The sequence below is a fragment of the Equus asinus genome, chromosome 16, assembly GCF_041296235.1.
Source record: "Equus asinus isolate D_3611 breed Donkey chromosome 16, EquAss-T2T_v2, whole genome shotgun sequence".
Lineage (NCBI taxonomy): Eukaryota > Metazoa > Chordata > Mammalia > Perissodactyla > Equidae > Equus > Equus asinus.
This window is the reverse complement of record NC_091805.1, coordinates 29103142-29125394: the sequence shown is the minus strand read 5'-3', so window position 1 is coordinate 29125394 and position 22253 is coordinate 29103142. Positions and strand designations below refer to the sequence as shown.

The window sequence follows — 22253 nt, the reverse complement described above, 5'->3', positions numbered from 1 at the left end:
GCCAATAAAATCCCTTTTTAGTGTAAGTCAGCAGGGTAGGGTACTCACTCTGTTACTGAAAACCAAAAGACTTCTAGGAAAGTTAATTTCCAATTAATCATGTTAACAGGGAAGTTAGTAACTTAGAAAATCCAAAAGAATAGGCAATCCAAAGGCATATTTTTCTTAAATTTTTTTTTTAAATCAAAGAGAGAAAATGTTAATAATTTTGTTAAAGGATTAAATGACTGGATAAGATTTTAATAATGGAAAAATCTACATGATTAGATTTAGCAGTACTTTCAGTATGCCTGGAAGCCATGTTCTTAAATAACACAAATCAGAGATTAGATTATTTTAATCTAGGTTTTACCTAATAACAAAAACCAGTATATTTTGGGTATCTCTTGATATAGTGAAGACATGTACTCTTTCAAAAGGTGAGGATAGAGAGGAAGAGAGGAGGAGAGGGGAGAAGGAGGAAACAACATTTCTCAAGCACATACTATTACTAGGTATTTTACCCTAGGTGCTTTACATGCATTATTTCATTTAGTACTAATAACCCTGTATGACTGGTATTTTAATCTCTATTTTATATTTTAGGAAAATGAGACTTACGGAGCACTAAAAATGAACTGGCTCAAATTACACTGTAATTAAGTAGTAAACCAAGATTTGATACTAGATTTCTCAAATTCTTCTCTGAAGTAAATCCTAATTTGTTGGATTTCATTATTAAAAAAAATGAAGACATATTACACATAGGTGGGAAATGTCAGAAATGGTATGAAAACATAAAAACTTAGCAAACTGTCTGTTGGAAGCTCTGCTCCAAACTAACAATACACTTTTTTTTTCTTCATGAAACTTTGAGCAATTTGACAGTTAAATTTTTCCTTGGTTCATAAGCTACCCAACTCCATCTAAACCTTAAGGGAATCTTCCCAAGTCTGAGAAGCCTGTACCTCCAGACTGGGGCTCTGAATTTTCTACGTTCCTACCTCTGTTTTTGGATGCATGACAAACTAGAACTGAGCAGCAAAATGAAATTTCATACTTCACCTGTAGCTATTGTAAAGAAACAGAAAATTATTTAGGTTCCAAAGACTGATGTTACTAAAAGCCAAACTTGTTAAATAAGAAAAGAAGAAAAAGAATGATATGAAGTTTAGGACAAAAGGGTGAGAAAAGTTTGGGGGAAAAGAAGAAATACAAATAAAATGCAAAAAATGACCTTTCTCGTCCCTGGGTTACAAGATGATTTATGTCACTGCTATGTCTTCTGTCTCCTCTCCCACCTGTTTTGCCTTCAACTTCAGAGAGCCAAGCCTTCAGAAAAAAAATAAGTAAAACTGAGCTCAAAATATTTTTAAAAGCTCATAAGATATTTTACATTTAAAATGTGCTTTGAGTTTTTATGATTACGTAATTCTTACAGACAGGAAACCTTTATTCCAATTTGGTCAATAATCAACTTTACAGCTAATAAAAAAATAGTATAAATAGTATAATAGCCTAAGTTTAGTTTTATATAAACTTTTACATTAAAAAAATACTTCAATGAGAGATTCATTCTAAAGATTATATACCATGATGATACCTTACTTTTAGCTTATAAACCCTATAATTAAATAAATATTTGAAGATAATTCTAGCAAAAACCAATCTATCATAATGAAGTTCACAAAAATGAATTTATCTTAGACAACTGCTAAATAACAAATCTACCTCATTCTTGTGGATTTCCATTCGCAGGCGGTCAATGTTATTCATGGTTTCTGCTAACTTAGGCTGCAAACTCCCTGGATCCCCCATTTGTGGATTTTTCTCATACACGTCTTTCATTTTGTTGAGTGCTTCTCTGAAAATGAAAAGGAAGCCACAGAATTAAATATTCACTTCATATGTTCCCAGATAAAAGAGTTTCACTTGATTTCGGGGACTCACATGCAGTTAAAAAGAGTCATATCTCTTTAAGTTTAGTCAAACATTACGTGATTAAAGATAATCTGTATAAAGCTAATAATGTACATAGAGTTAGTAATTTATGGAGACAGTTTTAAAACAAACAGAATTTAAAAAAAAAAGCATTTCATTTCTTATTTCTTGCTTCCTAAATGAAGAGATTACATATATATCTATGTCTATATCCGTATATATACATAGGTTTAATCAAAGGCTGGAAGGATATTCCTCAGTATTCTTAAACTCATCATGTCCCAAATCAAACTCATTATATTCACACCCAGAAACACTATTCCACCTGTGTTTCTTATCTTAGTTCACAGCAGCAGCATCCTCCCACTCATCTATGCTAGAAATAGGAATGCCATCTTTAACTTGCCCTTCTCCCTCTAATTTCAGTTATTCATCTCCTCTTCACTTTTCACTTATCACATCACAAAAGGTTATGCCTCAAATCAGCTCTCCTTGACTCTCTCTAACATCTGACATTATTGACTAACACTCTTTAATACTCTTTTCCTTCTTGATCTCCCGAAGGCTGCATTTTCTTTTCCCTTCTCACCTCTACTGTATCATAATCTCTCTCACTGGCTCCTTCTCTTCTTCTGTTCATTCTTTAAATGTGTATTACATAAAATGACAAAGGTTTCTTCTCACCTCATCCTACATTCTTCCTTTTTGAGGATGATCTCATTACGTTTTAGAAATATAATTGACTTATTGTTTTAATATCACCTATCTTCAGATGATTCCCAAATATGTATCTCCAGTCCTCTTTCTCGCCTAAGTTCTGGATTTAATTTCCAAACCCAAGTGGATACTACTTCCATATGAATTTTTCACATATTTCAAAAATCAACATAAACAAGACCATTCATTATCTTTGCCCCAAATTTATTTTTTCTTACTGTTTCAATTAAGTCTTTATTCTCCTGAGCTGCAAGCCTATTGTTTTTTTAATGCCTCCATTATTTTCTTCTTGGACATCCAATCAGGCGAAAAGTCTGACCTACTTTGCCTTTGAAATGACTCATATCTATTCCTCCTTTCTATCCCAAAGCATGTCTTCTTAATTTAGACCTTCAGCATCTCTGATCTGGATTATTATAAAGTCCCCTAACTGGTCTCCCTGCTGCCAATGTCTTTCCTATACAATCTATTCTTCATACTACTTTCAATGATCTTTCTGTAGAATACAGAGGTGATAATATCACCTCCTCTTTCAACAACTTTTAATGACTCTCCAATATCTACAGAATTCCACAAGAAAGTATTCAAGACTTTGCATAATTCATCCTACACCTTTTCATTATCATCTTCTGCTACTACACTCCACACAATTTCTAACCAATCTCCCTGGCCTAGAGCCAATTCCAGGCAATGGCAAGAACATTCACATTTCTCTGCCTTTATTCTTATTTTTCCCTCTTCCCTGAATGCTCCTACTCTCCCCTTATTGTCTAACTTCTTGTCTAACCGACAAACCTTATTTTTCTATCAAGGTCTAATTTCAACGCTCTGGGGACAAACTAGCTAGTGTCTGGATGCCAACTCTGACATTTATCAGCTATCTAATTGTAGATAAATCATGATTTATTTGATACTTAGTTTCTTCATCTATATAATGTGAACAACAACCTCAGAGGGCTATTTTGAGGAATTCAATGACATACACTCCATGTAAAATGCCTAGGCTTGGTACCTAGGACATAATAATCCCTCAATAAACATTAGTTTCCTCCATCATCCTCCTCTCTCTTCTCCCAACATCTCCCCAGTCAAGTTTTTCTTAATTATCCCAGTAAGAATTCATTATATTCTCCTCAACGTTCCCCTAGAACTTTATTTATACCTCTATTAGCAGCTATGGTAATCCAGCTTGTATAGAAATTAAATTGTTTGAGTCATATCTTCCCCAATTAGAATGTGAACTTCTTAGGATCAGGGACTACATTTTATTTATTTTTATACCTTCTATAATCCTGATAGTTATTACATATGATAAGCCCTAAATATTACATTAAATGTTATAATTTTCCAGAGACTATTTACATGTATCTCTAATAAGAAATATTTTAACATTTAAAATTATATCATATGGATGTAACATACAGTAAGGTGACTATAGATAATAATACTGTATTGTATACAGTCACACGTTGCTTAACAGGGGTATTTTCTGAGAAATGCGTCATTAGGTGATTCTGTCATTGTGTGAACATCATAGAGCGTACTTACACAAACCTAGATGGTATAGCCTATTACACACCTAGGCTATACAGTACTTATGGGACCACTGTTGTATACACAGTCTGCTATTGACTGAAACATCGTTATGCAGCACTTGACTGTATTTGAAAGTTGCTAAAACAGTCAATCTTAAAAGTTCTCATCATGAGAAAATAAAATTTTTTTTGTAACTACGTATGGTGACAGACATTAACTAGACTTATTGTGGTGATCATTTCACAATATATACAACTATCGAACCATTATGTTGTACACCTAAAACTAACATAAATGTTAATTATACCTCAATTAAAAAAATCTTTTATACTGGTACAGTTGATTCTCATTATTTGCAGATTCTAATTTGTGAATTGCCTACTTCCTAAAATTTATTTGTAACCCCAAAATGAACACTCAAGGCACTTGCATAGTCATGAGCCACGCAAAGAGTGGTGAAAAATTTGACTCATCTAATGCACGTGCGCATTCTCAGCTGAGGTCAAACAAGAAGATGGTCTAACTTCTTGTTTCTACTCTGACACTCTGAACAAGTGTCCTCTTTGTGTTCTATTTAATGCCACATTTTTTACATTTTGTTGCTCTTTGTTGGTGATTTTTCTATTTAAAATAGCCTCTACGCATAACACTTAAGAGCTATCTAGCTCCTAAGTACAAGAAGGCTTTCATGTACCTTATGGAGAAAATACATACGTTAGAAAAGCTTTGTTCAGGCATGAGTTACAGTGCTGTTGGCCCTGAGTTCAAAGTTAATGAATCAACTATACACTAAATAATGTGTCCTTAAACAGAAACACACATAAAACAAGGTTATGTATTGATCAGTTGATAAAAATGTGACCAGAGGTTAACTGGCGTGTAACCCTGTACTTCTCATTTCAGTATTCACTAATTCAGTGTTCACGGTGACTTTATAGAGCACAACTGCCACAAATAATGAGAATCAACTGTAATACAAGATTTCATTTATGATTAAGCACCCCATCACACCTGATGTACAATTCTTAACATAAAAACTTCACTCATGCTAGAGTTTACTCTCCAATTTTAGCTTCAGTGTAAAAGCAAACAGTAAGTCACCAATCCATTGTAATAACCCTTTATTTATCGTAACTCTATATTCATTAAAACACAACTGAACTAAAGGAAACTTTTTATAAAATTTTTTAAAAAATCAAAGTTATGAGTGAATGAGTCAGAAGCTATAAGTAGTCAAGCACTGTTTGCCAACATATTTTGCTGCAAAAAAATAGTTTCAGGTTTCTACTGAACTCAATTTATATACCAGAGGAAAACGAAAATAGCAAAGTATATAAGGTGGTTAGTGTTAGTGAAACTACTTTTGATAATGAATCATCAAGGTATTTTGCAAATTTATGGATGGTATAAATATATACATTAGATCCAATAAGTAATCTGCAACCTAAGAAACTCTCCAACGTTTCATTTTTACCTGTGACACAGCAACCATAAAATTTTCCAAAATTTAGGATTGTACTTTTCCCTCAAAAGATATTTCAATTAGGACGTATAATTTTTAAACCTTCTATACATCACATTTAAACACGTCATTCAAAGTAGACCCTGAAAGGAAGAACTATGGTAGAGAAGACTTAATGGAAAAATACTTTTGGTCTGATTCTTTTTGAAGTTCTCTGTTAAGTTCATCAATGCGCTGCTGTAGTTTTTTACGTCTTTGTTCTGGTGGCAGATGACTGAAATCTTCTAGCGCTGGGCCCTGAAAAGAGAATCTAAATCATTACAAAAGACATTTTCAGGAAATTTTATTTTTTCAAATATACTTGCTACAAAATAAAAAATATATGTCAATTTCAAGTTTAATTTCAAATTAGCCCCAAACAATCCCTTTTAAGAAAAAGATATCTACATGGATATGTGCACATATTAGTTAAAACAATTGTATTATAGAAAGAGTTCAAATTCCAGTCAGTTTATAAAATCACAAAATAGAATAGGTAAAAATATCACCAGATACAGACAACTAGTCATGACTGGTATCACATTATTTTCAAGTCTTGGCAGAGTTAAAAAAAATACATATGAACCTTCTTACAGCAACAACAACAAAATGGAAACATGTAACATTTCTCATCTATACAAATTACTATTTTATATATATCACCACATTCCCAAATCAAACACACTGCCATGGTAGTGAGAATATTACAAATATTCAGACTGAAAATGTGAAAAGTTCATATAATTGAGTTAAGTAAGCAACTTACCTCATAAAGACAATCTAATTAATGAAATATATTTTAATGCTGCATATAGTCTTTGAATGATTATATTTATTACACCATTCTTTAGAACCAAAACATATGTAATCATTAAAAAACAAAAGACAGAACTATCCACTGAGTGAAATATAAGTAGAAATTATATTCCAGTAAGGAGCCTATTTTCAATTATCCTTTTGTACAACCAAATAACATTACCTCAGTTGTTCCTGAAAAAAACAAATAATCCAAAGAAAGACATAATCCTTCTTTAGGAAGACTGCTTGATGTTTGAAAATTTTTTAATGCTTTGATATTCAAGAAACTTTATTATTTAAGAAAAAGTGCTAGTATTTAGATGTAAATTTCTGATTCAAATGTCTTTTCTCCTTTTAAATGTTAATCATGTCACTGTTACTTTAGTTATCTTATTAGAGATTACATAACAGAGCCAATATTAGGAACTATTGATTCCATTTAATATAAACCCATGTTTACACGTAAGTTTTTTAATATACTCCATAAATTGATGGCATCTATCATTTTCACTTTTTTAAAAAAAGGGTGATTTTAAGAACACACAAGTTCAATTTTTAAAGTGTTGCTGAAATGAACTCCCAAAATACATACATCCTTGCTCTTTAGGCCACTTATGCCTATAACATATCCTAAATTGCTTTATTTCACCATCTATAAGAATGCTTCCCTTACTTTTAAAAAAGAGAAAACTCACTTTTAGGATGAGCCATGATCAAATGTAACATTTAATTACTAACAGAATCTCTAGAATTTTTCCCAAGTGGCCTGCACATTATGAACATTTGACAAGCCTTCCTAAAAAGAGTAGAGCATCTTGTCTAACTGGCTTTTGGTTTTTAATCTACCAGTCACCAGAAATAAGAATCTGCTATCAACCAATTCTAAACTAAATGAATGGCAAAATTTCCTAAACAAGATGTGTTTAAATTTAGTGGTTAATTATCAATATAAGTTATCAGTTTTAATCTAATTTGGGGTATACGTTTTGAAAACTACCATATCTGTGCTAAAGATAAAACTTTCTAATTTATATATTTAAAAATATTTCTTCAAATTTTGCAAAACTATTTAATAAAGTGAAGAAACATATCTCAATGTGGTTTATTTGGTAGTAGTATAATAAACTCACAACTACCTATACGTAAATCTGCCAGATTTCCACTTATCCCTGATCAAACGTTGTTCTTAAATTTATTAACAGTAGATATCTACACACTTGCATTTTTAAGATCCCATTTTGACCTTATAACCTATTCTTTTACAGAATATGAGAACTAAACTCACTCTATTTCCTATGGATATAAAGAAGACCTCTGAGGCATTTAACAACCTCTCCTACTACAAGAGAATTCACAAAAGGTCAAACTGCAAGAGTCGTTTTGAAAAAGAGTGGTCTATTTTCTGAAAATGAGAAACTATGTAAGCGCCCAATAATTTGGGGGTTAGGTCTTCACAATGTAGTTATATTAATTTGTTTGAAATAAATGTATAAAGGAACATCACTCACACACACACACACACATATACACACAATATTTAGGTTATTTGTGCTTTTATTTCCATTCAATAGTATAGAAGAAGAAGCACTGATTCTATAATAAAAGTAGTAGGGAAATTTTCTTGCTTTTTGGAAAATCTAATGATTCTTACGATAAACCACAAATCAAGTTTATATGATCTTTTTAAAGGGTATTAAGAAAAATCACGAAAGATAATTTTTAATTTTCCTTCTGTAAAAACATGAACTTTTGTTCTACTATGTAACTGTTAATGTTTAACTATAATTTTATTCTCTGTAACATGATAAGGACTCCACCCAATAACATTTAAGAACTTAATGGGTTGATTACAGATTAACCACATTATTTTCCAATTTTACGACATCAAGTGGCACTGGCATATGTTGGACTATGGATTAAGTTATAAAAAGAAAAGACAAGGTGAAAATGTAGGGATGTACCTTACCACTTGTTTTGACTTAAACAAAACAATGTTTTGAGATTACTTAATGTTGGCACACATATAGATCAGCACATAAGGCTTACCATCTTCACCGACCACTGAATAGTTCAATGGAAAACAGAAAGAAATGGTAAATTATTCACATGAAACTATAATACAGAAGATGCAATAACCTATATATATATATATTTTACAATATTAAAATAAATCATGTACATTTCACAATCCAAACAATTATGCCAGAAAAACAATTTTAAGCACATTTTTTGGAAAGTAAATTACTTGCAAAAAAAACCAAAACAAAACACTGATGATAATGGGCAGATATTTTCTAGGTGCAACTAAAACTCAAAAGTAAATAGCGATCCTTGTATCTTTTTCATGTATTTTCCTCTTTAAGATAGAACTTTTACATAAGTGGATTTCACTTATATAGATCTTCATTCCCAAAATACTAATATTTGAAAAGTTAAATACAAAAGATCTAATATTAACCATTTTAAAAGAAATCTTAGATGAAGTATTAAAAAATGGAATGTTCTTCCCAATGTGTTAAACAAGACAATGTTATTTGAATTTTTATAGTTCAAAATACTGTTTTAAACATAAATGTAAAATGGGTAGGTAAGGGTAAGATTTCTACTTTAGTTTTCAGGTACAGACACATTAAAAACACATTATTATCAAAATAATAAATAAACGAGTCACCCAGGTTCAAGTCTCCCATCCATATTTCCTAAGAGACACAAATATGTGGGTTGAATTTTGCTTTGAAGATATAGCTTCTATTTTTCAGTTTTTATTCTAAAATCCATATGCTCAAGAAGCAACACTAAAAATATAACTTTGATTTTTAGAAAATTGGTTAAAATTTATTCTTTCTGAAAATATGAAATGACATAGCCAGAGTGCTCTCATACAGTAAATATACTGCATATGTATATATAGCCCACGTTCCATGGGTTAGAAGGGCTCTGCAGGGCATTGCATCTATCTAGCATCCCAACTAAACACGCATGCACGCACAAGTGCACACACACGCGTGTGCACGCACACACACCCAGTGACCCAGAATATACAGCAGAGGTTTACAAAGCTAATCTTCACATTCACTGTATTTGGTTTGCAGCTTCTAAAATTTTTATTTTTCCCAGTTTTCTAACTCATGATATTTTAGAGAAGATGGAGGGATATCAGACAGAATTTCACATAAAAAACATGAATTTTAATAAACAGCTGACAAAAATATCTACCCTTTATCTCTGATGAATTGGCCATATATATTAATGGTTACGATGATAAGCAAAGATGACATTTTTCCATAATCTTTCCAAATTAAGCTTAACATTCTTTAGACTGTCAGTAGTTTCAGGGAATAAAAACCACAACTTATTTTGCTTGACAAAACTCCTGGTAAGAAGATACAAAGGTTTAAATCTTAAAAGATATTCATGATCTTCTTAAAATGTTATTAAAAGAAAATTATATATAGGAAAAGAAGTAAAATATGTATTTTAATTTGACTTATCTCTTATGATAATTCTCATCAGCTAAATTTCTAAGTACCACAATTTTTCCAGTTTCTATATTAATGTCTTAGAGAAAACATGAAGATAATTATATACAACTGAAATATCAAATGCTTCAGTTTTTTAGCTAGTCTAATTTTATTATCAATTAGAAAATAAATTTACAGTTCATTAACCTTAGATTTGGGGGTACAAAAACTCAAGTTCTTTGTAAAAATATTAGGAATATATTTATTTTAAAAGTAATACACGTTCAATACAGAAATACCTTACTCTCATATGCAATTATCATATACCTATAATAAGAAAATTTCACAGACCCACTATACCTTAAGAAATACAAAAGGGAGCTAAAAAGGAAATCAGTCAGGCAATTAAAATTATTTGGTATATCTCATTTAAAGATAAGAAAATCCTGACAACTGTTCTCTGGACATGATAAAAGCTTACAAAAATTACCCTGGAAATCTGTAAGATCATGAATAACTTATACAGAAAACATGGACTTGTTACTACTGAATAAATCTACTTCTTAACAAAAGGAGTACCCCGTAAGCTCAAATGAAGTAATTATAGAGTAAAATTATTTGTTTTTATAATAAGCAGTTAAGTTTGGGTATATACCAAATATTCACTAACGGTTAGATCTTGATGTCACTGAAGGAAATTATAAACCCTGTCCCTCAGAAAAGGTCTACTGGCACCATCATTAAATTCAAAAACACCAGTCCAATATAACATTTTTCATATCCTTAAAAGATACTGGGAACTGTATATACTAGGTTTTCTTTAAAAAAAAAAAAGAAAAAGAAATTATAATTTTTTAGAAAAGCCAAAACACAGATATTTAGGAAAAATGATATAACAAATATAGTTCAAAACCAGAGTTTCTGACTTGAACAGTACAACTCAGCAGCTTTAAGAAACCTTAAGACTAATCATTTCACAATATATGTACATCAAACCATCATGATGTATGTCAATTATTGATTACTGATGACTATAAAAATATTCTGTTTTTACATAAGAATCTGGGGACTGAATTTATTTTAGTAAATTTACTTGGCTGGCTATTTCAGTGGAAATGTGAAAAGTGCCTACAGGTGATTTAGTATAAAGAGTAGTGAGTTCTCTGCTGCATGCTTTAGAGTAAAGATGTTAAGAGAGTAGATCCTAAGAGTTCTCATTACAAGAATTCTTTTCTTTTCTTTTTATTGTAGCTATATGAGATGCTGGATGTTAACTAAACCTTTGTGGTAATTATTTCACAATATACGTAAATCAAACCATCATACTGTGCACCTTAAACTTACACAGTGATGTATGTCAATTTTTTTCAATAAAACTGGGGAAAAAAAAGAAACCTTAAGACTTATTTTGTAAGCTTAATGGACTTACATGTAAATCCATGTAAAAGCATATAAACTGGCTTCTTAGAGCTTATCTTCTTCTTTTTAGATTTCTCTATATTGAGAAAATTCTTAAGCGTAAGGAAAACATCTCTATGGGTTAATTTTGAAATGTCATCTAGTAAACTACCAAATATCAATCAAAACAAAGAAACTGCTCAATGCCAACGTTGTAATAAACTTTCTTTCCTGCTCTATCCCCCAAAATTGATCTGTCATATTTTCTACCTTGCATGCTGCTTTTTTCTTTGGTATGATAATAATGAGTGGTTAGGATTTTGGCTTTCTGAAAGTAGGCCCCCCAAAATATGTGCTAATATTTAAAATTAAAGCAATATTTGGAAATAAGACAAATAATGACCAAGTAGATACTTTTAACTTCAGTTATAAAATTCTACCTATAAATTCATTCAATAAGAATGAAGATGTCACATATTTCAGCTTCTCTCTCAGGGCTCATAGTTCTAACTGCCTGAACTTTTTCATAGAATTACATCTACCTCATATCTCTATGAATATACCGTATAGAGTATTCTAACTGGGCCTGGCAGACTCAATGTCTAGAAACATAAATGATTACAAAAATATGGCTACTAAATAGTAACTTCTCATGATTTATATAACATAATATTTAATGTACTCTCAATCATCATAGAGAAGATGGGAATTAACTCTACCCTCAGTGTCAGGCAATAGAAATTCCAAATACGATTTCTTAAAGTCTTTCAAACAAGTGTCAAGGGCTTTTAAAAGTGATTACGGGTACCTGTAGTGCCTGGAGGTATAGGACTTTTCAAAATGTCATTAATTGCCTGTATCATCATACACTTACAGAATTAGGTAAAGTAAATGCAAAGAAGTTCATGTCATTATAATAATAAAAGAAAGAAGTCCAAAAGGGGACACAAACTCTCGGGCATTTCTGCTGCATTACTGACATCAGTTGTTTCTCATTTTGTTTTAAGGGAAATGTAGACAATAATTCAATCTTGCCCTAAATTAATATATCTTGTTCTACATGTGGCCAAAAGAGAAACCTAAGTAAAGCAATTTGAAGATAGAAAGGGCTACCAAAAATAAGAAAAACAGACAGACAGGCTAAACAGAAAGGGAAAGAAAGAAATGAGAAAGAGAGGAAGGAAGGAAGGAAGCTAGAGAGAAAGGGGGGCAAAAGGGAAGAGGAGAGAGAGGGAGCACACACAAAAGCGAGCCCAACTATAGCGTATTACTATTAACGATCAGACTTCTTATAACAATGACAGACTCTGAGTTCTCATCTGTAGGTTACCACACCTATGTTTTTCATATGTCCAAACAAATGCTCAAACAAATCTCATAAATGGATATAAATTATGAGCTAGGAATATTACAAACGCACTTAAAATCAAACATAAACAAGAGAAATTAGCCTAATATTATGGAATAACACTAATTTATTTATCAGTAGTGTAACAGTTATTGTTAAGAAACAATTTAGTATTTGCTTTTTACTACTCTAAAATTTTTCATTTGCAGAGCATCTTTAATTATACATAAATGCCAAAGGCTGGCCAATTAAAAAAAAAAGAAAGAATGAAAAAACTCTGGTGAAAAAAAACTTTACTTTTTTTTAGTTCAAGAAAACAAATTCCACGTAAACATTACTCAATAATATCTAGTATTTTTATAGGCATTATAATGTACAAAATACTTTCTAATATATCTTAATTTGATCTACAATCTTGATATTTAACATACCTATTTTTAATTTTTATTTAACTATTGGAAATTGTGTTTTATGCTTCTAAAAATAGGGCAATTAAAATTGAACTTGATTTTTTAAATTATCAACAATACTTTATAAATTGGCAGAAGTCATCATTCGTGACAAATTATTACATGAGTAACTCCAGTGACAAATTACTGAAAGTCTTAAAAATGTAAATACATTACAAGACAATGGTGGACATATGATTTCACATAAACAAAAAAATAGCTAATATGATTGTACCCAGCACCCTCTTTATAATACCATTCTTTTACAGTTGAGCATTTCAAATGTTATAAAGAGGAGTTGTTTTTAACTTGAGGGCAGCTATACTTAATTCTGTGGGGTTTTTAAGCTACATATTTATAGGAGAGAGCCTTATAATGAGGGTGGAGAGTATTAAAAGCCACACTACACACACAATAGGCCATCATGCATTTTAACCCATTATTAAACTTACCCCTCTTTTGAGGCTTCTGAAAGAAGGAATTCTGGGCTTCCCTGTTTTTATTTCATTCATACAATAATGCACGGGCTCAATGGAGAATGTGAGAAACTGGGACCCATTAGGAGTACTGGATGTGAATAAACTAGTAGGGGTTAAGGGTGGGGACTGTGGCTAATATGGAAATAAAGAAAGGAATCAATAAGCCAAATGTGCATAGTTTTTTCCTAAATGAAAATTCTATTTTTGGCAACATACTTTTCACAAAATATATCTCAAATAGTCTTCTATAAAAATAATATAAGAAAGTTAACATAGTTTCGCCCAAACTGTCATTTTGAAAAGTCAAATTTACTTTTAAAAATGTACCATTTCATTTGATCATTTTTTTTTACAAGCTGACAGATTAAAAATATAGAGTACAACAAATTATAATGTTAGAGAGAGCAATATGACCTAGGAAAAATATTCTCTTCTGATATCTAGAATATCAGTACCACCTAGTTAGTTATACTTAACCTGTACTTGTCAGAGATAAAGGAAGCAGCTACAGGTAAAGTTATCTAAATAGGCAATGTCTCCTAAAATAAAAAATTAAAACTGTAACCAATTATTATCACAAATAGGCAAAAAAGAGTTCATTACATTTGTGGCTTTCCTCTCAGACTGTTTCTATTTCATCCTCATTGCACCTCAATTTTTTTTTACTTTCAATATTCCTTGTTTTTCTAAGCTTTCCTAGCTACTGTGATCTGATTTTTAAAGTCTCATCTCTCAACTTCTCGACTGGACAATACTATTAAAAGAAAGAATAAAGCTTGAGTTAATTATAATTGTGCTTTTAAAAATATTTATAGGTATGTTATAATGAGTTAAATTTTATCTACATTCATATATCAAGATCAGAAAAATGAATTAAAATAATCTGTATACTTCAGTAAATACAGCAAAGATTAACAGAACATATCTATTTTCCTACTGATGCGACATTATAATCACTAAATTGATAAGAAAGACTAAGCACTCATCTATTCCATTTATCTGCTGAGCTAGATTTATCTAAAATAAACACTACTTGAAAAGAGGGGTTCCAACAAGAAGTTAAGAGTGAGATTCTCCTATAAACTAGAGATTTTTTAAACTTTAAATAACCACAAACATTGAGCCCTTCCCATTTAATATCCACATGGATGATAAAAATAACTTTATCAGTATGATCTGTAAGACCTAATTTGACATTATCACTGTGGTCAATCATTTATTCCAACTGAGAATGGCAATTTTAGTGGTCTTATAGTTAGACTATAATGTTTCCTTAGAATTCTGATTGAAACTATACAACAAATAAAATATCAAAAGCATATAATTTAAGAGATATTACCAACTTATTAAATATTTTTACACATTAAGTGGTGGTCAAATGTTAAATCCAGAAATAATTTTTACTATTAAGGTATAAAACTATTTCTAAGTGAAAAGTTAACTGAATCATTCAAACCAAAATATTTATTCTGTATGAATAGTAAACCATTATCCGTTCAATACGTACATGGATTTAAATGACACACTAAAACAAATCAGCATAGAGGAATTTTGACTTTTACCTTAGGCTTCTTTCCAAAGAGCCACAACTTGCCCTTGGCCTTTCCTACTGTGATTTTGGCATCCACCTTCCCGATTTCCTGTTTGGACGCACTGATAGTCCCATCAGAAATGGTTCTATAAATATGCTGACTGTAATCTTCAAATGGAAAGTCTCCTGGAGGCTCAAATCCAGACTTGAAAGAGTCTACTACCATCTGAGAGTCCTGTTTTACACAAGAAACATGTTTTTAAAACCATTTCATTTGTTCATAGTACCACATTTAGCTTTCAACTTTAATCCATGCAAGAAAACAACAACTAAAAATTTAAAGAAATAATTCTACACTACTCATTAAAGGTTTAAAGTGAGTAATTTCTTCCTGTGAATTTGTAATAAACCCTAAATATTTTAATCCCAATAGAAAAAATACTAATTTACAAATAAATTACCAATTACTTAATTTGTAATATTGATGAATGTTTTTACTCCATAGCTTTAAACCACTGAAATTCATATGAGGACTAGTTAGTTGATAAGGAAGAGCTAACTGACAAAAGGAATATAAGAAGAGGTTATTCTCAGGTAGAAATTCTCAGAAGTTTCAAAGGAAAATACTTTTTGATTTACAGGATTGTCTACAAAGAAGTTGACCTTTGGAAGAGAGGGAAGGGCATCTAATCATAAAAGAGAGTATGGGACAGTAGAAAGGCTTATATTTATCCAATGAGGAAAAGACAAATAAAATATATTAAAGACATAATTGGGAATGTTAACAGAGCAACAGAGAAAGATCTCACAAATAGCACTGAGAGCAAAAAGCAACTTTTAAAATATAAAGTTCAGTACCATTTACCTAAAACTTCAACTCACATAAGTATCATATATTGTTTTTGGACCTACACACCTCTATCTGAATGTTCTACTAACACCTTAAACTCATTTTCAAACAGAATACTTTTTTTTGAGGAAGGTTAGCCCTGAGCTAACATCTGCTGCCAATTCTCCTCTTTTTGCTGAGGAAGACTGGCCCTAGGCTAACATCTGTGCCCACCTTCCTCCACTGTATATGTGGGACGCCTACCACAGCATGGCTTGCCAAGCGGTGCCATGTTCGCACCCGGAATCTGAACCAGCGAACCCCAGCCTGCCAAAGCGGAATGTGCGCACTTCACCACTGCACCACCGGGCCGGCTCCTCAAACAGAATACTTTATCTCTACAAACTCCTCCCCACTCCTAACCACCTCTCCTTATTTCTTATTTCTGTTAATAGCACATTTTGCCTGTCATTTAGCCAACTCACCCTTAAGTCATATTTTACTTTTGTCACTAATGCCACCCCCACCAATCACTTGCTAAACGGTAAGAGTAAGAAGAGGGACCTAACTATATTTGTAACCTTGGATCAAGCCATACTGAAATATAAATGTACTTTTGAATTCTCAATTAAAGAACCCCCAAATCCTCTTTTCTTTTTAAAATTTAAGTCAGAATTCTATTTGTTACAGGATCCTCACTAATATACCAACTTGCTGTGAAGACCAAAATATGTGGTCCACATCTGGCAGTCCCCGAGCACTGGTTCTCTTCTCCTGCTCCGCCCTTACATCCTCAGTTTCTGCCAACCATTCTTTCTGATCAATCAACATTTACCAAGAAATGACCTGTAAAGACTCTGCTAGTCCATAATCAAGATACAATGTGATTAGATATATTTCCTCGAAGGGACAGAGATATGCTCTTCCTTCTACTCATAATGCCCTCCTTCCTCTTTCTCATGGGCCATCATTCCATGCTTCAAATTCCAGCTCAAGTGCCAACTATTGTGTTAAAAGCAACTCTTACAACTCTAGATCTCTCTGACCATTTCCTTCTCTGAACTTCCACTAGACCAACAGCACAATAGTTTGTAACACAGAGTTCACAGGTTAGCTATACTCTAAGAGTAAAACTAAAACATTAGTGAGGGGAGGAGAGGAAAGGATTAGAACTCTTTTCTTTTAAACAATTAGAATTTTAGTGTTTAGAAGAGTCCTTAGAGCTAAAAGGAGTCCAATCTATTGCCAGACTTCCTTCTACAGAATATAATTTAGAATCAACTAACCTATCAACTACTTCACCAATTCATTTTACTAACTAAAACAGCACACTTAAACCAAGTATATTTGTTCAAATATAATTACATAGCACTTACTCTTCTTTCATCAACTGATTTTGCTGCAAGAATCATTCCTTCCAAACATTTTGAAATGATAGGAATAACTTTGCGTTCTGAGTCTGCAAATCCTCTGTAACACTCACTGAGTTTGATCGTCCTTCGTTCATCCATTTCTTGTAGTTGCTAACAATCAGGAATTAAAAAAAAAAAGAAAACTGAATCTTTTCTTCTTTTCATTCTGAAGCAATCCCCTCAAAAAAAAAAAAATTAAAGATTCTCTCCTAATAGTTATACTGTTGTGAATACCTTTTAACAAATGCTACAGACTTATAATACATAAAACTTGATAATATATTAAACAGCAAAAGGAAAAAAAAAACCAGGGCTTTTAAGTACATCCTAAAACCAGGTGACACTGGTTTTCAAGCCTTCTAAAAGGAGCCCCTACAGGCCACCAGGCTCCCTTTCTCATACTACCTCCTCCTCTCATTCTTCAATCAACAATCAGTTGTTGCTTATGCTTCCAGAAGTTTTATCTGAAAACAGAATTCTGATGCTTTTTTTTGTTCTAAGCAATTGGCCTATAACATATACAAGCCTGAGATTTCTAAGCCCTTAAGTTAGTTCAGAATACTTTGGTAAGATCTGGCTGGACCAAGATCCACAGCTGACTGCATATCAACAAGTACCTAGACCTACGCAAGTCTCCAGCTCAGAGTGACTATCAAAGGGTTGGGGACACAAGAGGCAAAACATGAAGCCACAACGTCAAAGTGGTACATATATGGAATCCCTACAATTGAAAAATTCATTGGCACATGCCACTAAGAACTATGCTGGGACACATGAAACCAAATAACTTAAAGGCACTTTTTTTCAGCTTTATTGAGGTATAGTTGACAAAACTGTAATATACTTAAAGTGCAACATGATGATTTGATATATATATACATTGTGAAAGATTCCCACCATCGAGTTAATTACCACGTTCATCACCTCATATATTTACCTTTTTTTACCCTTGGTAAGAACACTTGAGTTCCACCCTCTTAGCAAATTTCAATTATACAACATAGTGTTATCAACTATAGTCATCACCTTATACATTAGCTCTTCAGACCTTACTCATCTCATAACTGGAAGTTTGTACTCTGACCAACCTCTCCCCATTTCCCCCACCCCCAGCCCCTGGCAACCACCATTCTACTCTCTGTTTCTGTGAGTTTGACTTGTTTTTCAGATTCCACACTGGGTTACAATTGTAGTCGTGAGAATTTCTGACTGTGGCTCTGCATTTGCTCTGGTTGGATATAAAAAAAGTCACGCTGTCTCCACTACCCTAAAGCAAAGGGCTAGGCTCAAAGGACATGCGAGCTATTACTGGTTTCCTGAAGCAGATGCTAGAAGATTGCCAATGAGATTGGCTTCTCAGGGTGTAATGTGTCACTCCATGTTCTGCAGCAGGAGCTGGCCAGAAGAATTCTCCCCAGTTATAGGCATTTTTTAACACTTCCTATTTCCCAATACTGACCTTGCTTTCTCCTAGGAAGTACCTACACTGCTCCAGTCCCAAACTCCCACAGCCGTGATATCACGATATCACTTTTCCCTCTTTAATTACTCTCCAGAGCCTGGGAATTTATTTTGAGGCCTGCATTTTCACAAAAGAACTGCTCCCAGCACCACAAAATAGCAAGATTATGCCATAGCAAGGGCCAACCAAAAGGATCAAGCCCCAGAACACAAAAAGTAGTTGATTTCCAAGTTAAGGTCTCCCCAGAATACGAAGGCTTAGCTAGCAAGCCTAGAAAAGCACCACAGAGTGATGACTGGCAGGCTACATGCTCTGGATCAAATGACTGGAATCTGATACCTACTCTAGTCCACCACCTCTCACTATACTTCCTTTGTACTTCTAACTTGCCTTACAAACAAAAAAAAAGTATATCTGGGCTGACACTCTTTCCACACAAGCTCCGCTCTCCCAGATCCTACTTCTTTCAACACAACTTCACTAAATTCCTTTTCTCTAATTTTTCTTCTTTCTACAATAGGCAGTAATATAATTTGACCCTCATGTAAATTCTGGGGTCTTTACCTGAGGCTATTTGGCAACTACCATCATCAAGTGATGATGAATGGTATTTATAAGCAAATTCATAGCCTGAATTATATTTATGATCTGGCAGCTAGAAAGACAAGCAGGCAAAAACCAGACTAGCAAATACATCTTATAAGATTTATTTCTGCCACCTGACCTAATGTCAACAATTCTGGTATAGTGTCAAAAAGCTACATCCCAATTCTAGGTTGAGCAGATTACAATATACAGTTCCAATAAATTCTCCCTATTAAGCCATAATACTTAATGATACAGTATTAAAATTTATCTAGAAAATGTTGTTTTAGGGGACTGTTTATTACATGAATAATAAATAATAAATCTGTAGAAAAATTTGTGATTTAGGAAAATGAGAAAGTTAGGAAAATTACTTTTCAAATCTATAATCATAAAGAAATTTCTTATCACCAAACCTGATGACTAGTGAATCTAGACACATTCTGATTGATAACTGAAATTTACAAGTTTTACATTTAAAGACTAGCTCTTCCAACTATGAAACTGGATTAATTTCATTTATCTAAATTTTACCTTGTAAATCTGAGGAATCACTACGTAGAAATGCTTGTGTTGCTCTCCATTAAAGTTCTGTAATTGTGCAGCATATTCATTTTTATTTTCATCAGCCATATGCGTACGCAGATTCAACTGCTGTTTAGCCTAGGGGCACATTTGTCCAAATCATTACCAACAAGGATAACAACCAAAAAATCATAGCTAATTCACTTTCATAAAAGTTATACTAAAACTACACTTTTTCTAACTATTGATAACTTCTAAAACTGAAGGAGATGCTCGCAGATTCTATGGTCAGAGCAGTCTTTCTACTGCAATATTCCCTTTTTCTTATTGCAACAGTCCTCCCCGTTGCAATACTCTATCCAAATAAAGTTTCTCCTTACCAAATCCAGACTTTTTAAAAAAACATTAAATGAATGTCAACATTATGGCCTGAAACAGTAAGCTTTTAATCAGAAGAGAAAATAGCATAAGGAATATTTTAGACAGTTACTAGTAAAACATTTCTTTAAACATGATCCACTTATATCTGACTCAGAACCACAGTGAAACCAAATAATGATCAAAATGTGATCTGGGGATAGTAATATTCAACAATAATTTCCATCTTTATACAAAACCACATCTCTATACTTTAAGGAATGCTTATTTAGAATACAGTTCTGTTCATCTCAAGCTCTTGTAGAAATGCTTTTCAAATGAGTCATAATAGTATCATCTACACTGGTGAGAATGTCGGAATACAAACAATACAAATCGTTAATTCTAGATTTATTGGAGAGGATTCTAAGCAAATTTCTCAATTATTCTAAAGTAATAATAAAAAACAAAGTAAGAACCAAACTCAATTTTCCAGTGTTCCAAGGAATAAATTATGTTATATGAGAGTGCTTTGAAAACTGTAAAGCACCTTGTGAATATGCTTTATTATTCTAATTCCAGTTTCTACAAATGTAGTCCCTGACCTTTTATCAGTAGGTCCACAAGTTAGTTCTTCTGAACTCAGAAACAAACTGACCAAGATCTCAGGTAAGCCCACAAAAATCCATTTAATCCACAGTGTACTTGAAAGTACAACAAATAAGTACTATGGAAACTAAACACCATGGCCCAAAGCATTTCTACAGAAAAATACATTTGAAATTCCAAACTGGGGCCCTAAGTACCAATTCATTCACTCCTTCCCCTTTTCTCCCTCCTCCCACAAACTATGACGGAAGAGAAGATTCCAAATTATTCCGTTCTGTCAGGGGAAACTCCTGTTCTCCAAGTCACTGGCTGTGATTCCCAAGGTCCCGGGTGAGGGTTCCAGCAGGGTATGTAGGAGTATAAGTCTAGAAGCTAAAATAACTAAAGCCTCTACTGGCATTTTCTGGGCTTCACATTTATTGCCTTCCTTTTCTTTCTTTTTTTTAACTTTGCATTAAACTTTAAAAAAAAATTTTTAATTGTGGTAAAATGTAAAATACACAATACACGTAACATAAAATTTACCACTTTAATCATTTTTAAGTGTACACAGCACATAAGTAGTGTTATAGGGGCTGGCCCTGTGGCCGAGTGGTTAAGTTCGAGTGCTCCGCTGCAGGCAGCCCAGTGTTTCGTTGGTTCAAATCCTGGGTGCGGACATGGCACTGCTCATCAAACCACGCTGAGGCAGCGTCCCACATGCCACAACTAGAAGGACCCACAATGAAGAATATACAACTATATACTGGGGGGCTTTGGGGAGAAAAAGGAAAAAAAAAAATAATAATAAAAAATCTTAAAAAAAAAAAAGTAGCATTATGTATGTATATTCACATTGTTGTGTACCTGCCTTCCTTTTCTCTAGGAACATGAATAATTGGCCTGCTTCCTCTTCATTTCTTTTTTTGTTTTGGTAAACTTTTGTCAGTAGTTGCTTGAAACTGTGTTCCCTTCCCTCCCTCATCACTTAGAATTCCTCTGCTCTCTAGTTCCTAAAGCAAATCTTCAAAGTTTTCCTAATTCTCTAATAATTGAAGGGGCTGCAAACAAACGGGCATAAAAAAGGAGGCTGTAAACATTAAAATTCTTAAGTTAGGTCAAGCTACTAGATATGTTTTATCTAGATTTCAAGATATTTGACTAGCCTCTAAAGATATTTCTGTAGACAAAATAAAGAAATAAGTTAAATAAGAGTCCAGTTAAAGAATTTCCTTAACTTGCTGAGTATATAAACCGTGCAGTCAATGTTTGATAAGTCAAAGGAGTTCTTAAGGAGTCAATGTCAACCAGCAAGAAAGTCTCCCATCTATAAAATACTGCTATTTGCCAATTGTTA

General features: G+C 32.8%; 1 protein-coding gene across 6 annotated transcripts in view; it reads right to left on the bottom strand.

Moving 5' to 3' along the window:
• Positions 1 to 22253, bottom strand: part of FNBP1L (formin binding protein 1 like) — a 120023-nt gene that overhangs the window by 6000 nt on the left and 91770 nt on the right. For 4 of the 6 annotated variants that reach the window (XM_070486861.1, XM_070486860.1, XM_070486864.1 and 1 more), the window contains 8 exons: positions 19961 to 20089; positions 17344 to 17490; positions 15170 to 15373; positions 13581 to 13739; positions 8519 to 8533; positions 5823 to 5932; positions 1711 to 1843; positions 1217 to 1311 (listed from right to left, as the gene is read on the bottom strand). In XM_070486861.1, coding sequence (XP_070342962.1) covers positions 1217 to 1311; positions 1711 to 1843; positions 5823 to 5932; positions 8519 to 8533; positions 13581 to 13739; positions 15170 to 15373; positions 17344 to 17490; positions 19961 to 20089 — 992 coding nt within the window. The remainder of the gene's footprint in view (positions 1 to 1216; positions 1312 to 1710; positions 1844 to 5822; positions 5933 to 8518; positions 8534 to 13580; positions 13740 to 15169; positions 15374 to 17343; positions 17491 to 19960; positions 20090 to 22253) is intronic. The other 2 variants (XM_070486862.1, XM_014836335.3) reach the window with 1 other exon arrangement.